Genomic DNA, 22,351 nt, shown 5'->3' with positions numbered 1-22,351 from the left:
ATCAAACCTAAATGATTTTCCGCTCTTAAGCCAAAATGGCCAAACAACAAGTCAATCTTCTACGCAGCAAAACCAAACTCTTCCCCTACAAACACTTAGCGGTCTAGAATCTACACTAGCTACTCTTGCAAACGTCATGATGACGATTCAAAGTTCCCTTCAAGAACTACTGCGAAACCAGAGCCTTCTAATGGAACTGCTGATCAAACAAAAGTCTGTATAAATGGACTCCTTAAGAATATGCTTCTGGAACGCAAACGGCGTTTCCCGGTACAAAAACGAACACCTACAGTTCCTAAACAGCCACAATATCGATATCATGCTACTTTCTGAAACCCATCTAACTAATAAAAACTACTTCCATATCATCGGATATATATTCCACGCGACCAACCACCCGGACGGTAAAGCACACGGAGGTACCGGTATACTCATAAAACAACGCATAAAACATCATCCCTTGGAGACATTCGCTACTAACTACCTGCAGGCCACATCCCTACGTATAAACCTAATTGGCGGCCCACTTACCCTATCCGTTATATATTGCCCCCCACGCTTCAGTATTGCAGAAAATGAGTTTATGAATTTCTACAACTCACTAGGACGCTGCTTTATAGCTGCCGGTGATTATAACGCAAAGCATCCCCACTGGGGATCTCGTCTTATCAACCCCAAAGGCCGCCAATTATACAACGCTATTATCACTCCTGGTAATGCGCTTGACTTTGTCTCACCAGCTAGGCCTACATACTGGCCCACAGATCCAAATAAACAACCTGACATTATCGATTTCGCTGTTATTAGAAGAGTCTCGCACAGGCTGATAAACATAAAAACCTTAAAAGAGCTTACATCGGACCATTCGCCAGTTCTCCTCTGTCTATCTGAACAGCCGCAGCTTCTGGAACGCCCCCAACATCTAACATCAAACAAAACAAACTGGCTGAAGTACAAAAAATATGTAAGTGCACACATCGAACTTGATCCTGAAATTTTTTCTGAATCTGACATTGACAAGTCGCTTAAACACCTCACGGACGTAATGTCCTCTGCCGCCAAACATTCTACGCCAGAACCCTCATCCACAAACCCGCTAAGAACTGGACGCTCAAGTATCCAGATCGAGTCTCTCCTACTTGAAAAACGTAGACTTCGCAGAGACTGGCAGACTCATCGGTCCCCAGCTACTAAGAAAAGACTTAATGAAGCATCTCGAAAATTGTCGAAGGCCCTCTCTACCGAAAAGAACCAGGTCCAACGGGCCTACATTGCGAAACTATCCCCAACGGGTAATAAATTCCCACTATGATGAGCGCACCCAAACATGCAGCCACCAATAGATCCCGATTGGCCAATTCGATCACAAACAGGTGCCTGGGCGCGCAGTGACGAAGAAAGAGCTAACACCTTTGCCCATCACTTGGAAAACGTCTTCAAGCCCCACCCGCCATCCAACCAATTCACTCTACCGAATGTCTCGCTAGCATCGCCGTCCTCCCCAGTTACCCTTGAAACCAGCACAATACTTAAGGCTATTAAAGAACACATAAACCCAAAAAAGGCTCCTGGTCACGATTTTATTTCTCCAAAAATGATAATTGAATTACCTGCATGCGCAGTCAGATGCATCGCATTTATATTTAACTCAATATTGAAATGGGGCTACTTTCCTGACCAATGGAAAAAGTCTGTCATTACAATGATCCCGAAGCCTGGAAAAGACAAATCCCACCCTTCCTCGTACCGGCCCATCAGTCTGCTCCCATGTCTATCAAAGCTATTTGAAAAACTGCTTCTTGTTCATCTAGTAACACATCTTCAAAACAACAGAACGATCCCTCTGCACCAATTCGGATTTAGGGAAAAGCATGGAACTATCGAACAGGTAAACCGCTTAACATCTGAAATTCGCACGGCTTTCGAACACAAGCAATATTGCAGTGCCTTATTTCTGGACGTATCACAGGCATTTGATCGCGTCTGGATCGACGGTCTGGTATACAAAATCAAAACCCTCCTACCGGAAAACACTCACAAGTTGCTTGAGTCATACCTCAGAAACAGAGTTTTCACCGTGAGATGTAAAACCTTTACTTCAACCATCCGTAACATCGAAGCTGGAGTACCCCAAGGAAGTGTGCTTGGACCAATCTTGTACATCCTTTACACGGCAGACATTCCAACAAGCCGCCAGACCCTCATCTCAACCTTTGCTGACGACACTGCCATTGTCAGCCGCTCGAAATGCCCAAAAACAGCTACAGCCCATTTAAAAGAACACCTGGTAGCTGTAGAAAAATGGCTCGCAGACTGGCGTATCAAAGTCAATGAGCAAAAGTGTAAGCACATTACATTTACACTAAACTTGTCGAAATGCCCACCACTGACGCTAAACAACAAGCCGGTTCCACAAGCAGACGAAGTCACCTATCTCGGCATACACCTAGACAGGAGGCTTACCTGGAGAAAGCATATAGAAGCAAAGAAGACCCATTTAAAACTAAAGGCCAGCAGCCTTCACTGGCTCATGAACTACCGCTCCCCCCTTCCACTCGAATATAAAGTACTACTGTATAACTCGTGCTTAAAGCCGATCTGGTTCCGGTTCCGAGCTCTGGGGAAACGCAAGCAGCAGCAATATAGAAATTATTCAAAGAGTACAATCAAAGACCCTACGAACAATAACTGGAGCCCCCTGGTACATCCGCAATGCAAACATCCAGAGAGACCTGGATATAAATCCCGTAAAAGAAGAAATTGTTTCCAGAAAAATTAAATATGAAGCCAGATTATCAAATCACCCAAACCTGCTTGCCAGACAACTCAACCGGCTAAGCTATCATTCCCGTCTACAGCGGAATGATTTCCCATCCCTTTTTCAATAACATAAGTTAACGTAACACAGATTAAGATTTGAAAACTTATTGTTAGTCTCTTAAGTAATAGAGAAGATCCAATAAATAAGAATAAAGTATAAAAAAAAAAAAAAAAACTTCATGATTAACAGAGTCAAAAGTCAAAAAAAAATTTGCTTATCTTACCGTAACTACAAAGGTATATTGGAGCTGTCCGCAATACCAAAGCTTTTGGAAAGTCTCCAACGATAATCGTGTTGGAGCTATCGGCATTTTAAATGAATGTTTTCAGATTTAAAATTCAGACTTACGTATTATATTTTACACTGTTTTTAATAAAGGGTTTGATTTCAATGCAATCTTCTGAAATAAATTTAATAATAACAAATTAAGTTATCTGAGTGGTAGAAAAGAAAAACACGTACTCTTTTTTAAAGAGTGTCTCAAACCTGATCCTTGTTAATATGGGTTCATAATGATCTCCTTCTTGTCCGTAGATGACGAAAAGTTAAACGAAATATTTTTAGGGCATCCTTGTTGTTTAGTTTAAGTTTCACTTAAAATATTATCAAATTGGTTCGAATTTTTTCTGACCGTACCCTTTTATTTCAAAGCCTTTTACCATTTATATATTTACATACATTAAACAAGTGTTTATATTTTGTAAATCAATTTTCAGTGAGATCTCGTGAAATACTAACTTAAGTAATTGCAGGTAGTAGAAAAAATCCACATGGAATTCTAGGTTTTGTTAAGTCACTAGAAAATTTAATTGAAAAAAAGAATAAAATAACATTACTTTTAATAATTGCAACTGAGAAAGTAAATATGTATTCGAGGGCAACGCTGAGTCAGGTATTGCATAACATAATAATGTATTTTGGCTTATTGGTTACTAACTTACTTACAGCGATTACTTACAAATTTTCACAATAAGCTTTAATTGCACACACGTACCAAAGTAAAGTTGGACTGGAACTCCACACATACATCAACGCGTAAATGGAGTTTGTTAATAGCAAGTCAGGTGCAACAAAGAAAACTTCAGCAAGCAATTTAACCTTTATTGGGTAACTTATTGACTTTTATTGGATTAATTTTTTTTTTTCGCGCGGAGTCCCACGTCCCTTTTACCGGCACGATTCACAAGAAGATAGACGCGAAATAAGGAAATATAGGTAAAATTCCGGGGAAAAAAGTAATAGTAAGATCAATTTTGTGTCAATGAAGCTAGTATCAATCGTTTTAGGAGCGGCAGAGAGTCAAGACTTGAGATTATAGGAAAAAGTCTATTATAGTCAGAGCATAATACTCTGAAAGGCATAGTTAGATCTACAATGATTTAATATTAGGGGAATATAATTTATAGTTAATCACTTGGCACAGAAAAGTTTAGCCGACTTACCAAGTCGGGGGAGTCAATATCACAATGTATAAGGTTATAAATGAAGACAGTAGGAAGCTTCGTTCTACGGTTGGCTAGGGAGGGTAAATTAATCAACAGAAGACTACTAGAATAAGAAGGTAAGTTAAGATTTGCATCCCAGTTTAGGCACCGTAAAGCAAAAAGAAGAAAGTTTTTTGTACTGATTCAATACGACCAATATGTATTCCATATTGTGGACTCTAGACGGGAGACCCATACTCCAGAATCGGACGGACTAGAGAAATAAATAAAGTTTTAGTTAAATAAATATCATCGAATTCGTTTGACCACCTTTTAATAAATCCAAGCAATCCTCTGGCTTTCTTAACCATGGACGAAATGTGGTTTGAAAATTTTAGTTTAGGGTCCAAGAGAACGCCAAGATCGTTAACAAGAGTTAAAAGAGTAACCGATACACCATAAAATAACTTTGTTGTGAAATTTAAGCTTACATTGAGCAATCTTAAAAATTTTAGCATTATAATATTCTCGAATGAAGTCTAGAGAATAGGATAGCGAATGGGATTGTACTGAACTTCCTTCTCGGCCAATGCTTTTAAAGTTTTCAATATCTAAAAGTACATACAAAATCCAAATAGCCCAAAGTTAAAATCGTGTCCAAAAAGTTTTTTTAAGGTCAAGAAACTTTCGCTGTGCTAATATGTTTCAGCATACAGCTTGCAAAAGCTTTCAACAATCCTTATTATTCTTCATCGTGATATTTCGAGAAACGCAAACGGTTCGGACCTACCAACCTTGATCTACATCTGTAGAATTCTTTACATACAGTGTTCCTCAGAAGTCATGAACACCAGTTGATTTCAACTTTATAAGAAAAATGTTCCTTTACTAATGAATTTACAGAAAAACAAGAGAGAACGCTATAGTCGGGTGCCCCGACTATCAGATACCCGTTACTCAGGTAAAGGGAGTGCGAGGGAGATGGAGATAGAAACTTTGATCACGCATAACTTTTTAACGAATGGTCCGATTTGAAAATTTTTTTCTACATTTCGATAGGTATTGATAAACACAATAAAACTGCATTTTTACTTTTCCGAAATATTTAAATTTTTAAAATCGTATATAAGCGATTGTGGGCGTTAAAGGAGCGTGGCACATTTTTGAAACAAACTTGCGCTGCGTAGGAACTCCTAGAATCTGCATGCAAAATGCCAATCTTCTAGCTTCTATAGTTTCCGAGATCTAATAAAACTGCATTTTTACTTTTCCGAAATATTTAAAGTTTTAAAATCGTATATAAGCGATTGTGGGCGTTAAAGGAGGCGTGGCACCTTTTTGAAACAAACTTGCGCTGCGTAGGAACTCCTAGAATCTGCATGCAAAATGCCAATCTTCCAGCTTCTATAGTTTCCGAGATCTCAGCGTTCATACGAACAGACAGACGGACAGACAGACGGACAGACAGACGGACAGACGGACATGGCTATATCGACTCGGCTAGTGACCCTGATCAAGAATATATATACTTTATAGGGTCGGAAACGCTTCCTTCTAGCTGTTACATACTTTTGCACGAATACAATATACCCATTTACTCTACGAGTAACGGGTATAATAAATTAAGACATATTATTTGCTTCACTTATATAACCAAAATTCCTTTTAGCTTACTTAGCAATTAGAAAAAACATAAATATATACAAATATATATACCAAAACTGTAGGGGCTTTTTAGATTCGGGAAGCCAGTTGAATTTGTTGAAAAGGAAACTGATGACAACTTTAAAAGTGCTAGGAAGAAAATTTAGTACCAGAATCAGCGTGATCGGTAATTGACCATTGCATACCTAATTGTATGCCGAGATGCCATTGTAATTTAATTTATTGCATACAAGGAATTCACGTTTTTTCATCGGTGGGCTTTATCCAAACTTTTTCACTATCGGTCACCTATTTAAATATACATTTCCGTTCCCGTTCGCTTTTGGGTTGAACTGTTTATATTTTAAAAGTCAGACTAATAAAACTATTTTAATTTTGTATATCGGTTCTAAGTTTTTGGTTTTGTAACTCTCCGTCTGCTGTCTTTCTTATGCGCGTTGTCCGTTTTCAACGTAATGAAATTTTAATAGTTGCACTAACTACACTACGCTTATGTTTTTTCTGTCTCCCTACTAAGAGACTTCTGCACTCCTGCGGTACTTATAACTGCTCGATGTGGTACTCTCTTGGTACTATTTCCTGAAAAAAATGCAGTCTGGTAACTAGACTGATTAGTCTAAAATGACTTGCTGGATGTGTGAAAATATGGTTTACAGAAACCTGGTTAAAACCAGAGATCCTAAGCTCCGAAGTTTTCCTGGTAAGTACTCAATGTATAGGTATGACTGTAGACGGAGAAGTGGAGTCCTCCTGGTAACTCTTTGTATACATATATGTGGGAGTGCTTTCGTACGAGTCCCCCATATAAAGCAACACTATTCCAAAAGACGCCCTAGACAACGAAATCAGCTTCACGGCGTAAAGACGATTAATTAAGCTAAAAGACGCATTTCAGAGTAAGACGATGGAAAAGGAAATGACGATTATTACGACGAGAAGACGAAAACGAGGAGAGCACTGACAGCCCAAAGAACGAGAGGCAGTTGTCGACGACCACCGATTGAGTAAGGACGTGCGTAAACAACGGGACGACAAGGCGACGATCATACTAATATCATTACTTAACAAGAAAGGGAAGCTAACTTCGGGCGGAGCCGAAGTTGATATACCCTTGCAGAATATTCTATAAATTAAATTTTCCAAAATTATTTATATGATGCATTCTTAATACTCATAAAAACTCCCAAACTTCCTAACTTTAACAACACCAAAGTTATGGCATTTTCGATCAATTAGTTATATGGCAGCTATATGATATAGTCGCCCGATCCGGCTCGTTCGGACTTATATGCTACCTGGAATAGAAAGACAACTTTTGGGAAAGTTTCAATCAGATAGCTTTAAAACTGAGGGACTAGTTTGCGTAGAAACGGACGGACGGACGGACGGACAGACGGACAGGCGGACAGACGGACGGACAGACGGACAGACGGACGGACAGACGGGCAGACGGACATGGCTAGATCGACTCTCCTGGTGATGCTGATCAGGAATATATATGTCTCCTTCACTGCGTTGCACACTTTTGACCAAAATTATAATACCCTCTGCAAGGGTAAAAAAATTTGGTTTAAAGTTAAATCTGAAAAACACACCAAAGATCCTTAAGAAATTTGGTATGTCGGATAGATTGGCCAAATAAAAAACCCATACAAAATCCCAATTTCCTAACTTTAAAAACACCAATGTTATGGCATTTCCGATCGTTCAGTTATATGGCAGCTATAGAATATAGTCGGCCGATCCTTATGAAATTTGATATGTCGGATTGATTGGCCAAAAATAAAACCCAAAGAAAATCCTAACTTCCTAAATTTACAAACACCAAAGTTATGGCATTTCCGATCAATCAGTTATATGGCAGCTATAGGATATAGTCGGCCGATCCCCGCGTTCCGTCTTATATACTGCGTGCAAAGGAAAGAAGGGTGTGTGCAAAATTTCAATTCCATATCTTTAAAACTGAGAGACTAGTTCGCGTAGAAACAAACAGACGGACAGACAGACGGACAGACGGACATGCTTATATCAACTCAGGAGGTGATCCTGATCAAGAATATATATACTTTATAGGCTCGGAGATGTCTCCTTCACTGCGTTGCACACTTTTGACCAAAATTATAATACCCTCTGCAAGGGTATAAAAATACCTTGGCCTTAAATAACTTAAAATATAATTTCATATAATATTCATTATCATTTGCGAAATTAATAAAACCTCACATTTGGGAGCTCGCCGGGAATAATCTGAAAAACAGTAAAAGTGCGACGTGGAAAAGTTAACTAAATACGACCCCGTGTGAAAGGGATGAATTAAATAAAACAACGTTTTCAGTTGAGTTCTGTATTAAAAACTGATTTTTATTTTCTAAGTCCCTGCTTAGGAAACTAACATGAAAATATTATTCTGGTCTTATCTGTGGCCTACGCAGAGGCCGCGTCTACCTGAGCGGGAGAGTTATCATTTGCCCCCCGCACAGGAACCCTTAGTGCAGTGTGAGAAACATCTCAAGTGATTATCTCAAGTGGCCTGCACTTACAGATTACAAATGCTAACACCGCTCCCTTGTAGGGTTTAAAATTACAGATCATAGTTTATGGCTCTGGGTCGATTTACAATTGTCACATGACATGCACAGAGCTCATAAAGTATTATATTTTATTTTTATTAGTGTTTGGTGTATGTTTTAATTACAATTTATTTTATTTATTCTCAAAAACATTGCAATACAAAATTAGTGGACTGTATTAATTCGATATATTTCATTTTGCATAATTATTTTGACACCTTGCCACGGCTTGCACTTATTGTGTTTTTACATGTTAGTAAATTTATTTATTTTTTAACATAAAACATTTTTATATCATTGATTTATTGCGTCTACAAATTTAAAAATTAAGCATACCGCTGGGTAATGCTATGGCTTGTAACTGCCTTTGTATTTGTATTTTTGCTAAAATGATGCGTGTCCAGTTAAATGGTGAAAGTCTAGTTTTTAAAATATTGAATTTGCTTTGATAAACGATTGATTTCGTCCGTATGGTTAATTAATGGTATTTCGAGCGGGTTCCAAATAATCTTTGGTATTTCGTTGACTTCTCCAATGTAAGACAAAGCTAATGTTCCCTGATCTTCTAGCTGAATACTGTGTTAAGCAACCAAGATTTTCTCATCAGTTCGAGCAGTACAATCTGACCTTAAAGTTATTATTCCTTGTTCAGGTAAATCAACTATCTCTATTTTTGAGTTGCTACATTGCACTATGGGGAATTTGCCCGATTTTTTGGAATAAATTAATAACTCGCGAACTATGTAACATATTTCAGTTAGGTTTTTTTTATAGTGTTCTACATACCTATACACACCTGTTGGAAAAGTGAAAGTATACCCCTCCCCCCCCACCCAATTTTTTATATTTTTTATAATAAATTTAGCTCTATATAGTCACATATCCAAGTATAACTATTTGTATACCCTTAATTGTAACCTACATGTATAAGCTTAGCCTAAGAATAAAGATAAGAAAGAAAGACATTACAATAAAAGCTCGAATCAAGTAGTCGTGTACAGACCGCACAAGCAACAGCTCGCTTTAAATAAAACATCTCTTTGAAACAATTTAAATGAGATTTCATAATTGGAACTTAATCTTTGCGGGACCTAACTAGCAATTAGACTTGTAACAACGACTCGATCGAAACCGGCAATTAAAATTGGTTAAGAACGCCTTTTTACCCAAATCTATACCCTCGAGAAAGTCAACTGACGGTGTCGCGTATAATGGGCCAAGCCGCGATCTAACTGGCGACGAGGATTCAAAAACCACCGATTTTGGAATTAAATTTTCCAAATTACCACGTGTATTTAAATGCACACGATATTGCGTAATGGTCTGAGACAAGCGGCTCGAAAACATTACACCAAACTCCACATACGTCATCCTTATCAGCAAAAGACAAAGCTCTGTTTTTGCGCTCAACTTATTCACCGATTTTCGCTACGACGAGCCCTTGCAATTACTATCGTTGTCGACGTCATCACTTACGGTATCATCTATTTCGCACTATTTTGGACTTCGGAGAAGACGACACTGGTCAAAAAATTCTGAGAGGAAAAGTTTCCGCCTAGGAATACTGGAGTCGTAAAATCTATCATTGTGTATTACTTTCTTTTCACGATCCAGAAGTATTTGTTAATCTTAAGTAAGTTCTAATTTTATTTTACATTTAAGTTAAAAAAAAAAAAAAAAAAAAAACTAGGCCTAAAAATGAATCCCGAAATAACTGTTTATTTAAATTGTATAAAAAATATCCAAGATTTTGATGGCTCAGATAAAAACCAGCTTCCCGACTTTATAAATCAAATCAACGTATTAATGCCATCTTTTCAAGTGTTCGACGAACAATCGAGACAAGTCCTCTTTAACTTTATAAAAAATAAATGTTGTGGACTAGTAAGACCCGTTTTGCATAGGTACGGAAACGTTACGTCCTGGGAAAGACTAAAAGAAATACTAATAAAACATTTTGGGGAAAAGGAAAGTAGTGATGAATTGATGGACGCATTAAAACTATGTAGAATAGAATCCACAATAGAGCAATATTACGACAAAATAAACGAAATGGCCAATAGACTGCACAAACCTCCTTTTAGAAAATATTTCAGTAACGATAGTAACAATCGAAATGAAAGAACTCCAAATGGATACCATAATCAACCACAAGTAGAGGAAAATCCTGGCAGTTCCAACAGGCAAAATACAAATAGGTATGAAAATAGGGCCAGTTATAATAACAATTACGCCGCTAATCCATCTAGTAATTCTAGAATGTCCTATAACACTATCCAGCCTCAACAGGTAGCTACACGTAACACTCTAAATAATAATTCGGTAGGTCAAATGGAAGTAAGTCATATTAATGCAAATTTTCAACTAGGGGACCAGCAAAACTACCCTATATAAAACTTCGATCAACTCAAAGAGACCTCCTACTCATTGTCGACACTGGAGCGGAATTCAGTATCATTAATGAAAACATATGCCACCCAAAATGGAAAACAAACATCGAAGTTCAAGTAAAAGCAATGGGAAACATTATTCAGATACATAAACTATGTAGATTTCCTTCATTTGAAGAATTTGGAACAAATAATTATTCGTGTGAGTTCTTGGAATACAACTTCCACGATATATTCGATGGCATAATAGGAGGAAACATATTAAATGATTTAAACGCAATAATAAACTATTCAGAACAGACAATTACTTTGAATAATGTTAAACTAAACTTCTACACAAGGCACCCAAGTACGTTAAATAGTCCGGAAGTTAACACTAGCCATAGCGTGTCGTTAGAATATATAAATCCTATTTCTCAGAAACTACTCACTCCAGTTTTAAAACGATTTGAAGGTATATTTTATAAAGAAGGAGATAATTTAACCTTTACGAGTGAAGTTAAACACAAAATTCATACAAAAAATGATATTCCTATCTATTCGAAAGCCTATAGGTATCCCGAGGCCCATAATGACGAAGTAAACAAACAAATATCCGATATGCTAAAACAAGGAATAATAAGACATTCGAATAGTCCGTACAACAGTCCCTTATGGGTTGTCCAAAAGAAATTGGATAAATCAAATCAACCGAAATGGCGACTCGTTGTCGACTACAGAAAATTAAACTCGCAAACAATTGAAGATCGCTATCCTATTCCTAATATAGATGAGATATTTCATAAGCTGGATGGATGTAAAATATTTTCTTCCTTAGACTTAGCAAAGGGTTTCTATCAAATTGAAATGAGCGAGAGCGATATCCAAAAGACGGCATTTTCAACTGCTAGCGGGCACTACGAATTCTTGCGTATGCCATTCGGTCTTCGAAATGCTCCCGCAACCTTTCAACAGCTTATGAACCACTTACTCAGAAACTATATAGACCATTTTTGTATTGTATATATGGACGATATTCTTATATTTTCGAAAACAATCGAAGAACATATTGAGCACCTTACCAAAATATTAAATTGCTTGAAGAATGCAAACTTAAAGCTTCAAATTGACAAATGTGAGTTTGCCAAATGCGAAATAGAGTTTTTAGGGCACGTTCTAAATTCAGACGGTCTGAAACCCAGCAAAAAAAAAGTTGAGGCAATCGATAGGATTAAATTGCCAACAACGCAAAAACAAATAAAAAGTTTTCTGGGCATGACTAGCTACTTAAGGCGATACATAAAAGATTACTCTAAAATTGCAAAACATTTAATAAAATACCTGAAAAAAAATTCTAAAATTAATACAAATGATTTAGAATTTATAGAATCTTTCGAAAAGCTAAAAGTCTTAATTAAAAGCGAACCAGTTGTAGCCTACCCTGACTTTCAAAAACAGTTTACACTTATTACAGACGCTAGCAACCATGCCTTGGGAGCGGTGCTAATGCAGGATACCAAAGTAATATGTTATGCCAGCCGTACTTTAAAAACCCACGAACTGAACTATAGCACGATTGAAAAGGAACTTCTAGCTATTTTCTGGGGCGTCAAACATTTTCATTATTATTTATATGGGAGAAAGTTTTTAATAAAAACCGACCACCGCCCACTAGTATGGCTAAACAACTTAAAAGAATCCAATTTAAAGCTACAGAGATGGAAAATCCAACTAAATGAATATGATTTCGATATAGCCTTCATTAAAGGAAAAGAAAATGCTCTAGCCGACGGACTAAGTAGGATATGCACTGATAATAATTTGTTAGATTTGTGAGGAGTTAAATAACTCCACACAAAATATCTCAAAAATAACTGCATGGAAAACCTGCCAGTTGCTACTTACGCAACTACTTCGCGTAGTAACGGCAACGCAGGAAAAGAGAGTTTGGAGAAAGCAGTTGGAGAGTACGAGGAGAGAAAGTACAAAGTACGAACCCAATGAGAGTTTGGAGAGATTGGGAGAGACGGAGCGGAGAGAGGTGCCAGAGCGAGACGGCACTAGTCAGAGCGAGAGCCCAGAGAGCGCAGGCGTGCCGTGAGCAAGGAAGGAACGGTACAGCGCTGCACTGTGGACTTCAGTGTGGTGCCGTGTGCAGAGGGCGAAAGGTCAAACGGTAAAACCGTGGACTTTGGACCTTGGAGTGGAGAGAAGAAAAGGAATGGCCGAGGATTAACGGGACCCGGAGGCCTATATAAACGGGCCCAGCGCTGGAATCAGGACCAGTCATCGAGCATCAAACTACGAGTGAACATCGTCTAGTAAAAGTCAAAGTCAAGAATATACCACCGTGAGAACCAACCGTGAACAAGATCGCTACGTCGAGAGGTTCGGGACCGAGCAAGTCACCGAATTGAGACACAGGTAGCCGAGTCCTCGAACGGCAACCCACGGCCAAGTCTACAGAACATCAAGATTGGCTGTAATACCGATTAGTCCGACGAAGTTGGCTGTAATACCGGTCAGTTTAGCTGCATTGGCTGTAATACCGATCAGGCTAGCTGTGCCGGCTGTAATACCAATCAGTCCGGCTACATTGGCTGTAATACCAATTTATTCTATGTCCGGCAGTACTGCCACTGCTCCTCCCCTCCTCCTGGTCTGGGAACCTCCTCCTGGGTGTGTTCCTCCGGTTCCTCCTCTTGGACCTCCTGGCCGTGCCGAGGCGTGGGCGGCCGAGCCGGAGTCCACTTCGGTGGGTGGGGGTGTTCCGCCTCTGGATGACTTGGAGGGGGCTGGGAGCGGAATCCGGACTGCTATCCTCGGGCTCTTCTCCCCGGACCTCCTGGCCATACCGTGGCGTGGGCGGTCGTGCCGGGGTCCACTTCGGTGGGCGTGGGAACTCCGCCTCCTGCTGACGTGGTGAGGCGCTTGGAGCGGGATCCCGGTCGACATCCTCCGGCCATTCTTGCGGGCGGGGGGTCGGAGGTGGCTCGTGCCAATTTTGGGGATGGGGTTTTGGGTCCTGGTAGGGAACCCATCCATCCGACTGGGCCCACTGGTTCGGGGCCTCGGGTCCACGACTGGCATTTCCGTCGTTGTCGGATCGGGGAGTCGGGGGAATTCCTTGCATCCCTCCTGGGATTAAGGGCACCGCCTCCACCAGAACCTCGCCCGACCACAGTTGGCGTTCCTCCTCTTCCCACTTCTGTAGCCGTTGCTGCCATTCGGGGTTCCTGGACCGTTTCTCCTCCTCCGCCCTTCTCCTGGCCTCCTCAACTTCCGCCTCTTTCCGGGCCTTCTCCTCTCCTCGCTTGAGGCGATATGCCTCCTGGACGATGGCTTCAGCGTCGGCTTGCTTCATCCGCTCCCATTCTTGCTGCGCGGTCTCAAGGTCCTTCTCCACTGCTCTGCGGTCCTCGTATCGGGCACTCGTCGTCCGCATCCTCTCGACCTCGTCCCTCAGCATCTTGGCTCTCGCCTCAGCCATCTCCAACGAGGTGCTTCCGCTGCCCCTTGGTCTCTTCGCCGCACCCTTAAATGTTCGGGCGTATCCCGGCGGGATTGCGTCGACCTTCGGGTCCCTGGCCCTCTTTAGGCGCCACTCCCGCCTCTCCTTGGCCGGGTCCTCGGCCCACTCCATGTCGCTCTCGTCCGAGGTGACTATGGGTTCGGGCTCCGAGCGAGCTCCATCGTCCTCGGCACCGCGCCGCGGGGTTTGGGTGGGCCGGAAGATAGGCAGCGGCCTAGCCTCCGACCGTCCTTGCTCCGCGACGGGTCCTTCAGGACCTCGCTGAAGCGCGGCCTGCCTCCTTGCTGCTGCTCTGGTAACTCGGGTACTCATGTTGACTTCTTGGTTTGATTTGTCCGTTCCCTTGCAATTCCCTTTACCATGAAGCCTCGGTTTCGGGGATTCCTTTTATGCCGTACCGTTATATCCCTATCGGCTCTCTTTGCGGCTTATGTCTTCTCTTTTGGGGAGGCCGTTTTTTCTTAACCCTGCGTGTCTGATGCTGACACTCTCCTCCGATGCCTAGGTCTTCCTTCGTTTTTGGCTCGGTCTCTTCAGTTACTTTTTGGTGGTCGTTGCTGACGCATGGTTTTCCTAGCTTTACGGTACCCCGTACCGTCCCTCGGTGACGTGTATTATGTCGTTGCTCTCCACGTGTTTTCCTTGTGATCGTTTCGCAGGTCCGGTGAATGCTTGCGTTGATAATGTCCCTTTCTATTGGGTGTATGCTCTGTTGACTCCGGTCTTTGGCCTGACGTAGAAACGGTTGCCTCTGCCCCATCTAGTCTGGGATCTGTCTTGTTTTTATTTGCAAGATCGTCCTTCTTGTCTATCCAACTCCCTCTTCCGTTGACTCCGGCTTTGTCCTGACGATTAAACGGGTTCTCGTAGTACCGATCCTTTATTCGTCGTTTACTTAGGTGTATGCTGACTTGATCAGAGTTCTTGCTCGTGTTGAGGCGTGCTCTGTTGACTCCGGTTTTGGCCTGACGACTAAACGGGTGCTATTGTCTCATGCGGTCTTGGACGCTGGTTGATCTGCATTCGCTTGACGATTAAACGATATCCTGTCTGCCTGTCCACATCCTTTTCCGTTGACTCCGGCTTTGTCCTGACGATTAAACGGGTTCTCGTAGTACCGATCCTTTATTCGTCGTTGACTTAGGTGTATGCTGACTTGATCAGAGTTCTTGCTCGTGTTGAGGCGTGCTCTGTTGACTCCGGTTTTGGCCTGACGACTAAACGGGTGCTATTGTCTCATGCGGTCTTGGACGCTGGTTGATCTGCATTCGCTTGACGATTAAACGATATCCTGTCTGCCTGTCCACATCCTTTTCCGTTGACTCCGGCTTTGTCCTGACGATTAAACGGATTTCCGCAATCCCGATCCTTTATTCGTCCACTGCTTGAGACCTACCTGTATTTCCGTCCTTGTTCGTTTTTTGTGTCTCCTCCTGCTGCTTTAGATCGCTGATGTGCACTGTGCGTTGCTTCTTGCTTCTTTGGTGGCGAATTTTGCAGATTACGGGGGACACAAAATCGACTACCTGATATGGACCATCATATCTCGGCGCTAGTTTGGCCGCGAAGCCTTCCGCCGCTTTAGACAAATGGTGCTCCTTGGCCCAGACGACATCGCCGATTTGTGGATTCCACCGTCTCCTTCTGAGGTTGTAGTGCCTGGCTTGATCCTGTGCTGCCTTTTCCAAATTTCGTCGGACAATTTCGAAGATTTCCTTCAGTTTTTCGGCATTCCCCTCTGGTGACTCTGTGTGCCTCCCTGTGCCCAGCGTTTCTCTGTCGTACAACGCGTTCGGCAGCCGCGGTTCTCTGCCCTGCGTTAGAAATGAAGGCGAGTATCCTGTGGACTCGGATATGCTTGAGTTAACTGCTAGCATTATCTCTGGCCACTTTTCGTCCCAGTTCCTTTGGTTTTGTCCGGCAAACTGTGCGATCATGGTTTTTACGGTTCGATTCGCGCGCTCGGTGGGATTTTCTTGAGGAGTGTATGGTGCTGTGAACTGTTGTTTTATTCCCATGTCGTGAAGAAACTTCTTAAATGCCCGACTGGCAAACTGCACCCCGTTGTCTGTAATCACCACTTTTGGAACTCCAAATCGAGCGATTATCCGTTCTTTAAACGCCTTTTGCAGGGTTTCTGCTGTAACAGTTCGTAATGGCACTAATTCTGTCCAATTTGAGAAACGGTCGATTAGAACCAATAACATTTGGTTACCGTGCTTCGATCTTGGCAGGGGTCCAACAAAATCCGCGCACACCGTTGCCCATGGTTCCTCAGGGACTTGTGTCAGCATCTTACCCGCCGCCTGACGCTGGTTTGGCTTAAATTTTAGGCACTCTTCGCATTTCCGAACGTATGCTCTCGCGTCCCTCTGCATTCCTGGCCAGTAGTATCTGGCAGCTAGACGGGCAATCGTCTTTCGGCTTCCTACATGGCAGGTTTTCCATGCAGTTATTTTTGAGATATTTTGTGTGGAGTTATTTAACTCCTCACAGATTGTCCCGAAGTAAATAGAAGTGATCTAATCCAGCTGAATAAAGCTTGTATATTGGTAGGCGAACTCGACAATACAAAGCAAACCGTCGAAACAATTGACGAACTAAACAACGACTTTTCGTTAGACCTAATAAACCTTTTTTCAAATCAATCCACTAATTGTGAAACCATCCACAGTGCTCAATCCGATAACTTAAACTATATAAAAAATACAGATAACGCGTTAAACATATATAAGTCGCAAATAGTACTAAAACTATCGCAAAAGGAATCGCGAGCCACCAAAATCTTGTATAAACGAAAAATAAGACACATTATAGAAACAATAGGAAATAAGACCTCCATTTTAGAATTAACGCAGGAAATCTTACCAGATAAAGGCCTAGTAGCCATTTATTGCGAAGACGTTAATTTGTACGTGAAATTCCAGGAATGTTACAGACAATACTTCGCATGCAACGAAAACTTAAAACTAATAAGATCGTTTATTTTGCTAAAAGATGTAACAGATAAAGAACAAATTTTAAAAATAATAAATGAAGAACATTTAAAAAACAACCATAGAGGTATTAACGAAATCTTTGCCGAAATAAAAAAAATGTATTACTATCCGAATCTTCAGAAAGAAATTCAGAAATATGTTAATAATTGTAAAATTTGTAACTTGGCCAAATATGATCGAAACCCCTTAAAATATAAGCTAAACATAACCGATACCCCTTCGCAACACAACGAGATAATCCATCTAGATATTTGGTTCCCCATGCGAAACACTATGTACCTTACTACAATAGACAAATTCACAAAATACGCTACTGCTTGTTATATTAAAGATAGATCTTGGGTTTCGTTGCTAAAGGCTATACAAGAGAGAATCCAGTACTTAGGCAAGCCCAAGCTTATTATAACGGATAATGAATTTAATATAAATTGCATAAAACAGTTTCTTATAGATAACAATATAGAAATCCATTTCACGACACCGTATAAAAAAACAGGGAACTCAGATTTTGAGAGACTACACTTGACATTAAATGAGCACATCCGACTTTTTAATGCAGACGAGAAAAACAATGATACGATTCAAAACAAAGTATTTAAAGCAATGGTATGCTATAATAATACTATTCACTCTATTACAAAGATGAAACCAATCGATTTCCTAAACAACATCCTAAGTGCAGAACAACAACAAAACATCGCGAAAAAAATCAAACATAATAAGGAACTCTTAAATTTAAAAAATAATAATATTAATAGGGAAAATTTTGAAAATGATTATGTTAAAAATTATAAAATTGGTAAATCAAATCCTAAGTATAAGCTAGTTCAAAACTATCATCAAGATGGAAACTACCTAATATCAAATGAAGACGCAAACGCAAAAATATTCAAAGACCAAGTCAAAAGAAAATACACATTCCAAAATTAAAATAAGTTTATAAGAGTTATACATGTAATTACAATTTATAAATTTCTACAATTAAGATTGCAGAAACTTGTCGTGGGGGAGTCACATATCCAAGTATAACTATTTGTATACCCTTAATTGTAACCTACATGTATAAGCTTAGCCTAAGAATAAAGATAAGAAAGAAAGACATTACAATAAAAGCTCGAATCAAGTAGTCGTGTACAGACCGCACAAGCAACAGCTCGCTTTAAATAAAACATCTCTTTGAAACAATTTAAATGAGATTTCATAATTGGAACTTAATCTTTGCGGGACCTAACTAGCAATTAGACTTGTAACAACGACTCGATCGAAACCGGCAATTAAAATTGGTTAAGAACGCCTTTTTACCCAAATCTATACCCTCGAGAAAGTCAACTGACGGTGTCGCGTATAATGGGCCAAGCCGCGATCTAACTATATGCTCTTAATTTTCAATTTCAATCATAGTCGTTTTCTTCTTCATAATTATCAACATCTAGAGACTCGTCTCAAGGTTCATATTCGCATAATAACAATTGAATGACTTCTGGCGGAAGAGCAAGCAGCTTATGTTTTCGGACGCGCTTCTTCAAATTAATTGATGAAATGATGGGGTCTGAAGTAACCATGGCTCTCTGAAAAACATCTGTAAAGTTGGAGATTCAACTGTGGTATTAACTAGCTAGCTAACAAAAGTGAATTCGCCATCTTCTTTTTCTCGAAGACCCATTTGCTTATGCAAAACTTCCAGCAGGGCTGCGTTTTTGATCAAGAGATTGGTTTCTAAAAAATGAAATTACGCGAAAAGTCGCACGAAGCGCACGATGAGACAATATGTTCTGAATTCGCAATTAATGGCTCTACAACATAGATATAGACACTCACTGAACAAAGTTAAACATTTTTTTAAAACTCTATTGAAAAATTAATTTTCTTTCCAAAACCCAAACGAAAACATCACCTGCTACATTTACAAATTGTAAAAATTGGACGCACATATTAAGCAATATATAAGTATTTTTACACAGAACATACCTTGAGAATTGGTAATCATTTCAAATTTGACTGACTTACGTCATTTTGTTGCAGAGATAATGATTTAAAAATGAGCTTCATAGTTAAGCAAAATGTAAACAAACCATGTGCGCTTGCAACAGCTGACTTTAACAGTTGGTATTTAAATACTAGATTTTTAAGTTTACATTTGCGGTATGTTACCAAACAGCTTGATGTTTTCTTAATACATTAAAACAAAAAAATGGAAAATCGGCATACTTTTAAAAAATATTTATTCCAAAAAATCGGGCAAATTCCCCATAGTGCATTGAACTCTAGCCTTATAATTGTTCTGAACTTTAAAAAGCCAACTACTTTTCTTTTCTATCTCAACCCAATATGACTAACTCTCAACAATCGAATTATACCTGCAGTTCGATGCCTTATTTGCATAGCTCGCAAATAACTGTTCACCGTTTTTCTTCTTGCGCTCTCGTTGCGAGCACAACCGAAAATGTTCATACTCTCTCGCTCTCGCTCTGAGCAAGAGACTCTTGCTGTCTTCATTTATGTTTTCTGTTGGGCGCTTTTCGTTGAGATCTTTATATAACGCTCTTTTAATGAGCAGTGCGTAAAGAGCGGAATGAGAAACGGTCGCAAAATTAGAGTCAGCAAAAGACCGATTGACCGAAAAACTCAATGCAAACGGTTTTCACATTTACTTTCGTTGTTGTGAAAAAAAAAACAAGAGAGAACGCTATATTCGAGTGCCTCGACTATTAGATACCCGTTACTCAGCTAAACAACTTAATATAAATATGCCTTCTTGTATGTTTTTCGCCGCTCGAATTAGCACCTTGGCCAGCTGTTCCAAAGTCATCCGTTAGATGGCGCTACGGGCCATGAAAGGCGGAAATGTAGGGGCTAGCCAGGCTTAAGCGTTTAATGGGTTTTTGGGCGTTAGAGTGGGCGTGGCAAACTTTTATTAGGCCAATCGATAGGTATTGACGATACAAATACATATCAATTAAAATTTTCATAATAGCATCAAAACTGTGGCCACAGCTTGTGGCTTGTGGGCGTCAGAGGGGGCGTGGCACCATTTTGAAACAAACTTGCGCTGCGTAGGAACTCCTAAAATCTACATGCAAAATGCCAATCTTCTAGCTTTTATAGTTTCCGAGATCTCAGCGTTCATACGGACAGACAGACGGACAGACGGACAGACAGACAGACAGACAGACGGACAGACGGACATGGCTAGATCGACTCGGCTAGTGATGCTGAACAAGAATATATATACTTTATAGGGTCGGAAACGCTTCCTTCTACCTGTTACATACTTTTGCACGAATACAATATACCCTTTTACTCTACGAGTAACGGGTATAATAATATAATTTGTTTAATAGAGAATTTTAAATTTATTTTCAAATATTTTTGTTAACAAGTTCCATTTTAATTCCATATTCCATATATCTGCAAAACAGACGCTTAACTGAATACGACAAAACGGTCTGTTTCAAGACCAGAACCAAACAGAATAGAAATAAACGGTTTCGCTCTGAGCGCGAGCGAGCTCATTCAAGAACCCATAAATCGGTTGCTCTTCGAGTCTTTTCGTAAAGGGTCAGGAGAAGACACTTATTTGAAGAGAACGAATAACGGTCGACAGTTATTTGCGAGCTCTGGTATACATACATACAAAACTAAACGAGATACCTCATATCAATAAGCACAGTTTTGGGCATAAACTACGGCGTTGAAAATACCCAGCAGCACAATTTACGTTTGGCCAACTTCTCGCCGGTTGCGAAGTGGAAGCTTCAGAGAGTGAGGAATCTGATCAAGAGAAGGACGACGAAGAAGGCATTCAGAGTGATGATGAAATTGAAAGTGTAATTGCAAAAACAGAGTAGTCAAATCAACGAAATAAAGAATCTTACGAGATGCCACCAATTGCTCTTAGTTTTTGCGATAAAGAGGAGTCCATTATTAATGGGTTGGAGCGCAATACAGAAACTAATTTTTGGCAAAAAATCATTCAAAGGTGTCGCAAAGTTATTTGTGTCAAGTAAAAAAGAATTAAATTCGTGGAGTGCGCCAAAAGATTCTTTGCTGAGTGAGTTCAGGTCGAGAGTAAGCAGCAAGCAAATACAAATGCAACTTTCATGCAAATATTTTTGAAAGATATTGCAAAGCGAGGAAATGTTGAATAAGAAGCTCTAATTCAATATGTAATAGACGGCATTGGTGAACTTTCCATAAACACATAATTTCTTTATGGTGCTAAAAAATGTGTCTGAATTTAAATACAAGCTTAAGGACCACCAAACCATAAGTGGTAAAACGAAACTAACGGAAGGAAGTGTTAAAGAGAAGGAAGCTCAATCAGTACAAAGTGTTACAAAAGGTGTCGTCGCATGCAGACGTGTATTTATTGTGCTCCGGGAAAAAGTATTCAATAAAATCACAAAAGTGCAGTGACCGTTTTAATAAATCTACTATAACGCGAAAAGACGCTTTCTGCGATGAAATCGCGAATGTTTATATTGATTGGTCATTTAATTATAATAATAATATAAAACTTAACACTTAAAACTCTAATTAACTTTACCACGAATACAATGAGTCTGAACGACGTTCGCACACAACGTCAACGTGAGCAAGTCGAGAGACGGCTCTCAGTACAACGAAAAAACGCGTACTTATCTTTTAAAGCAACCGAAAATAATGCAAGCTCTGATCAAGCGCGGGCAATTACCCCCAACATGACCGAAGAGAGAGCGCGTTCTTGCTCCCCCTCGCTACTATCGACGTCTCTGCTGCCAAAGAGCGCTGAATGTGCTCCAATGCAGGTATGCATAACCTAAGCTCATCAGCAGTAACTAGCACCGAAATTTCTTTAACAACGTCAACTGTAGCTACAACAACAACTGCAACCGTATCGACTGCGCGTTTGATGACATCATCAGCTAGAAGCGCAAATATTAATACGTCTGCCGCTGCGCTGCCCGAAAGAGAGAACAAAATGAATGTGCT

The 22,351-nt window shown here is 40.1% G+C and overlaps 1 protein-coding gene across 1 annotated transcript; it reads right to left on the bottom strand.

Moving 5' to 3' along the window:
* Positions 1 to 13,467: 13,467 nt before the first annotated feature.
* On the bottom strand, positions 13,468 to 14,693 carry LOC123037294 (protein enabled homolog). The gene is made up of 2 exons (XM_044457358.1): positions 13,705 to 14,693; positions 13,468 to 13,633 (listed from the first exon to the last, which is right to left on the bottom strand). Exons 1-2 carry the CDS (start codon positions 14,691 to 14,693, stop codon positions 13,468 to 13,470), a joined length of 1,155 nt encoding a protein of 384 aa, XP_044313293.1.
* Between the last annotated feature and the right edge of the window lie 7,658 nt (positions 14,694 to 22,351).

The sequence above is a fragment of the Drosophila rhopaloa genome, unplaced genomic scaffold (genome assembly GCF_018152115.1).
Source record: "Drosophila rhopaloa isolate 14029-0021.01 unplaced genomic scaffold, ASM1815211v1 contig_155, whole genome shotgun sequence".
Taxonomy (NCBI): Eukaryota; Metazoa; Arthropoda; class Insecta; order Diptera; family Drosophilidae; genus Drosophila; species Drosophila rhopaloa.
This window is presented reverse-complemented; position numbering and strand designations above follow the sequence as displayed.

Coding starts and splice junctions, on each gene's coding strand:
- LOC123037294 (XM_044457358.1), bottom strand. CDS start 14,693: ATGAGTACCCGAGTTACCAGAGCAGCAGCAAGGAGGCAGGCCGCGCTT. Junction 13,634..13,704: donor GCACGACCGCCCACGCCACG/GTATGGCCAGGA, acceptor GCCCCCTCCAAG/TCATCCAGAGGCGGAACACC.